The following is a 5,650-nucleotide window of genomic DNA, read 5'->3' as shown; positions in this document are numbered from 1 at the left end:
TCTTAATTTTATAATTATAATATTTTAGCTGTCTTAGCTTGCATAGTTTAAATTTATAAATTACGTATACGCATAAAACATTTTTGAGCATTGCAAAGCAACGCATTAACATTTTTTAAGTGTTTATATGCTTGTAAAAATACTGTATTGTATTAATTTAAATTTTTTATAAAATTTAAATTTTGCAAATTACGTATACGTTCAATTTGAATATTTTTATATATTAAAAAGCAACGCATTAACATTTCGTTTTGTACGTTGCTTGCAAAAATATTTTTTTGTATTAATTTATGTAATTTAAATTTTTCAAATTACGTATATGTTAAATTTGAGTATTTTAAAAAATCAAATAGCAACGCAAGCTTTAAAATTTTGTTTGTATAATTTATTTTAAAATTTATCACATCAGTTGGCGCATCAATACATAAATATTTTATTTATAACAATTATTTGCTGTCGTATACGTAATAATTAGCGCGTTTGTCAAATATTAGCAATTAAAATATATTCTTATTATGTAAATTTCTCAGTCTAAATAATGCGCAATGCTTTCAATGAATTGATTGCAAACTGCAGCACACAGTGCGTATGCTCAATGTTTGTTAGCGCATACGCAGCCGAGTAGTGTCATAATATCACTTATAATAATGCTTAGTTGACGAGAGATTCACGCCGCGAGTGTTAAAACAAATCTAAAGCTAAATCTAAATCAAAAGCATAACTGAGCGAATCGAGTCGAGTCGAGTCGAGTCTGTTGTCTGATCTCTGATGTGGACATTGTGAGCTGAGACGCACTCGCCGCTCTGTGGATTTGGATCAGTTACTGTTGCTGCCTGCAGCTGTGCGGTGCTCTCTCGGCTCCAGATATATATTTATTTATTTTTTTTTGTTGTTGTGCGTGTGTTTGTATCAATCGAAGAGCAGGATGAATGTGGAGGAGCTGCGCAAGAGCCTGCAAAGCTTTGGCTGGCCGGACTATTTGATCTTTTGCTTGATGCTGGCAATTTGCGCTGTCATTGGCATTTACTTTTGCCTACAGCTGCGTCGCGAGTCCAAGCAGCTCAAGTTTAGCACTCAAGAGCAGGCAAATGAGAGCGCCGCTTCGTATTTGGTGGGCGGTCGCAAGATGAAAATCTTTCCCATTACCATGTCGCTCATATCCAGGTAAGCCCCAAAGTTAACAGCTCAGTGCCGCTTCCAAGCGGTTACAACCGAACGCTGAAGTTGAAGCTGATTAGCTTCACTTACAGACAGTTAGTGCCCACTTGGTGTCCATTTCATGCGCATCAGTTGCAATCAGTTGCATCGGCGGCAGTTACACAATAAATTGAATTGCATAAGCTGCACTTTGATCTGCGCACTCTTGGGCTGTGACTTGATTGAAGGTCAAGTTGTTGGGTCAAACGCCGCAGCAGTTATGAAAGCAACAAGAAAGTTAAGTTAGACTTTATTCGATTCCGCATTCAATTCTTTACTGAACTATGTTTAACTATTGTTCAATTAAAATTAAGAAATATTTTGAGTGAGCAAATTATTTTTATATAAAACTTAAATGCAAAAAGCACTCGATATCATTAACTTAAGTATTATACTTTTATTTATTATTATTAATAGTAAACAACTTGCATTTATTTTCTATGCTAAGAACATACAAAAAATTTTGTAAGATAAAATCTTTCATTAAGTTGCTCAAATTATAAACAAACTTTCACATTAAAAGTCTAACAATAAATATCTGGCTATACCAATAGAATTTTATTCTAGGCTACAATTAAAATAAGTAAATAAAAGTGTAACATATCATTTGCAAACTTAATTTACGAAATGCTTGCAAATAACTAAAGCAACAAATGCATGGGCGTAGTCAGACTATGTCCAAATAAACTTTTGTCAACATAAATTAAGCGCAAATAATTGAAGAGAACAATTTTATATTTAATAAGGTATAAGCTGTAACTTAAAGTTGAAGTTTATTTAGGGATACAACTGAGTAACAATATTATAAAAATAAATGTTGAAGTGTTCACAATTTGAGGCTAGGATTACTAAGGAAACAAAGACATGGGCGTAGTTAGAGTTTTTTCAAAATGATTTAGAGCTAACAATAAAATTAAATTTGGCACTCAACAGCTTTTATATTATATTATATTTTGTATAATGATTAAGCTTGTAATTAAATAAATATATAATTTATTTATGGTATGTGTAGTAATAAATTGAACGCAGCAACCAGTGTTGCCAGATTAGCTTATTTCAGGCTAGATCTAGCACCTGAATTATAGCCTGAAATCTAGCATATTTAAATTGGCAGTGGCTGAACTATTTTTTCTTTTTTTTTTTGTAATTTTACTATTTGTATATGCGTAATTTCATAAATGAATAAAATTTGCAGGCGCTGACCATTTTTTTTACTTTTACTATTTGTAATTTCCCAAGTTTATGAATTTCGACTTCAAATATCATAACATGAGTTTTAACGCAAATTTTGAATCTAGCTTATTCTAGCTTGTTTTTTTCCCTCAATCTAGCTTATATTGCCACTCAAATGCTGGCAACACTGGCAGCAACACTTGAACTTGCTTTGAGGCGCTTCAGCGCGTCTAGATATATTTCTATAAATTCTATATTATTCTAATTTATTTAGTAACTTTAGTGGTATTTTTTTTTCACAATACAATAAATTGCTTTTCTTTCAAGCTGCGCTCTCTTTTGCTTTCTTTGCAGCTTTATCTCTGGCATTACGCTGCTGGGCACACCCACCGAGGTTTATCTATATGGCGCACAATATCTGTATATAATGGGCTCGCTGGTGCTTATGGGTTTTTGCATGTATTATATATTTCTGCCAGTGTTTCATGAGCTGAATCTAATATCGACCTATAAGGTAAGTCTGCTAATGAATGAGCACTAAAACTGAATTGATTGTTTATGCATTTGCAGTACTTGGAGCAGCGCTACAATCGCAGTTTGCGTCTTTTTGGCAGCATAATGTTTATAATGGCGTCGGTAAGCGTTTGACACTAACTAAGCGTTGAACTTACTAAAAAGTTTTAAATCAATTGCAGCTGCTGTGGCTGCCCATAGTTATATATGTGCCAGCTATAGCTTTCAATCAGGCCACAGGCGTTAATATACATATAGTAACGCCTTGTGTGTGCGTCGTTTGCATTTTCTACACTTGCATAGGCGGACTCAAGGCGGTGGTGTGGACGGATGTGATACAAACGCTGATAATGTTTGGCGCCATGGCTTTGGTGCTGGTGAAGGGCACTTTGGATATTGGTGGACCCAGTGTGGTGTGGCAGCGCGCACAGCAAAGCGCACGCATTGAGCCGCCAAACTTTAGTACGGACTTGAGCGAACGCTACACATTTTATTCGCTTGTGCTGGGCGGCGTTGCGCATTGGCTTAAATCGAATGCTATAAGCCAGAATATGATACAGCGCTATTTGTCGCTGCCAACGTTAAGGGATGCGCGCATTGCCATTTGGACGTTTATTGCAGGCGTGTTGACCTTTCTATGTATATGCGGCTACACGGGTTTGCTGATCTACGCGACGTATGCGCAATGTGATCCGCTGCAAACAAAACTGGCGCAGCGCAATGATCAGCTGCTGCCGCTGCTGGTAATGGAAACGCTGGGCGATTATCCTGGACTGCCGGGCATATTTGTTGCGGGCGTGTTTAGCGCTGCGCTGTCCTCGCTATCCACAGGACTCAATTCGCTGTCCGCTGTTGTGCTGGAGGATTTTGTTAAAACCTTTCGTCGCGCGCCGCTAAGCGAAAAGCAAACAGCTTTTGTCATGCGTAGCGTGGTCGTTTTATTCGGCATTATATTTGTTGCGCTGGTGTTTGTTGTCGAAAAATTGGGCGCAGTGCTGCAATTGACTATAACGTTGACTTCTGTGGCCAATGGACCGCTGCTGGGCATTTTTACTGCCGGCGTGCTGCTGCCCTGGGTTAGCTCCAAGGGCGCGCTGCTGGGCGGCGTCAGCTCGTTGCTGTTGATGGCTTGGATGTGCATTAGCGCTCAGCGTGAACTGGTCAGCGGCGATTTGGTTTATCAGCGCAAACCTTACTCAACGCTCGGCTGCAATTACACATTCGATGGTGTGCGCGCTAACTTTAGCAGCCTGCCGCCAGATGGCGTTTACACGTAAGTCGTTCAATCAAACGCTTAGTCTTATTTTTATTCCTTTTTTTTTTTGTAGTAGCTCTGCTGCTGCTGCGCCCTTTCAGCTTTATCGCATTAGCTATCTGTACTTTACGCTCTTTGGCGCTTTGGTTACTATAATCGTCGCTTTGCTTACGTCGCTGCTGCTGCGCGAGTCTAAGCTGCAGTCGCTGGACACGCGTCTGTTGACGCCTTTTGTGCGTCGCTGGGTTGAGCGTCAGCGTCGCAGCAGTCAGCTGCCTGCCAAGCCCAAGCTGCAGGCCATGCAGGAGACTTCAACCTAGTCTAAGTTTTAAAATAAATAAAATTACATGCTGCCAAATTTTTACTGGGGTTCAAAGCAAGTAATTACTAAAAAACTAAGCGACGCTGATCAAAGTAAAACTAAACTAAAATAGCAGCTGCTCTAGGGCATTTTTGCTTTTACTCTTAATTACAGTTTAGTATATTTTTTGTTTGTATGTTTAGGTCTAACGCTTGAATTGTTAATGAGTTGCTTGATTTCTATATATATATATATATATTTTAAAATTGTAGCTTAAGCCCGCACATTAATATGCTGTGTATAGAATTTCTATAGCCTGCGCTCTGACTCTCTGGCTGGCTGCCTCTTAATTAGTCGCTACAAAAATAAGCTCGAGCACAAAAGACAGCAGCGAAATGTCATCAGAATGCATAATGACAACATCTATGTGCCGCTGTGTTATGGATGGAGCTGCTACCTGGGTAACTGGACCTACATATGCATGCAAGCCACCAGCCCCAGCCCCACCCACTCTACATCCGCCCCTCTTTTTTCGCTAGCCTTGCCCTGCAGCGAGGTAAGCTCAGGTGCAAAACTCAAAAACAGACGGCACATGTGCGCCACCTTGCGGCACATACTACAAAACTATGCATGGACAAGCTTACGCTGCATATGTGTGTGTGTGTGTGTGAGGCTGACTGAGCGGCACGGTGACAATGACAGCAACAGGGACAGCTTGTCATATGGGTGGATTGTTTTTGTTTTAGTTTCTCTTTTCTTTTTTCTCCCTCTCGCTCTCCCAACGACGGAAACGGAAGCTGCCCGCTAACGTGTAAAATGCAGCCCCAGCACCAATAGCAAAAGTACAAAAACTACTACCACTAGTAACGCTGCTGCTGCTACTGCTCAGTTAACTTGTTTATGTCGCTGTTTGTTTTTGCATTATTTTTTATGCCGGCATATAATTTGGTTTTTGTGCCCACTGTTTGCTGAAATACGTTGGGTATATTAGCGGCGAGTTGCAGTAACTCGTTTCTCTTTAATTCGCTGCTTTGTTAGCTCAAAATGCAACTCGTTTCTTTAGCTAATAAGCAAGCAAGTGCTTTAGTTACTTTATTAATTCGTTACTTTCGACTCGTTACTCTTTTTTATTGCATATTTTGTTTCTATCTGAACTAGCAGCTTACTTTTTGCTTTTAGCAGCCGACTCGCTAGTTCCTTAGCTCGTTTCT

General features: G+C 39.2%; 1 protein-coding gene across 2 annotated transcripts; it reads left to right on the top strand.

Annotated features, from left to right (window-relative positions):
- The first annotated feature begins 737 nt into the window (after positions 1-737).
- LOC108605751 (sodium-coupled monocarboxylate transporter 1) lies at positions 738-4,571 on the top strand. 2 transcript variants are annotated; one of them, XM_017995552.1, is made up of 5 exons: positions 738-1,164; positions 2,725-2,884; positions 2,941-3,006; positions 3,066-4,156; positions 4,215-4,571. In XM_017995552.1, exons 1-5 carry the CDS (start codon positions 926-928, stop codon positions 4,456-4,458), a joined length of 1,800 nt encoding a protein of 599 aa, XP_017851041.1. In that variant the 5' UTR covers positions 738-925; the 3' UTR covers positions 4,459-4,571. The 2 variants fall into 2 exon arrangements, with proteins under 2 accessions (XP_017851041.1, XP_017851040.1); XM_017995551.1 differs by having other exon boundaries at positions 4,212-4,571.
- Positions 4,572-5,650: the final 1,079 nt, after the last annotated feature.

The sequence above is a fragment of the Drosophila busckii genome, chromosome X (assembly GCF_011750605.1).
Source record: "Drosophila busckii strain San Diego stock center, stock number 13000-0081.31 chromosome X, ASM1175060v1, whole genome shotgun sequence".
Taxonomy (NCBI): Eukaryota; Metazoa; Arthropoda; class Insecta; order Diptera; family Drosophilidae; genus Drosophila; species Drosophila busckii.
Note: the sequence above shows the minus strand (reverse complement) of the source record. Positions and strands in the feature narration are given on the sequence as shown.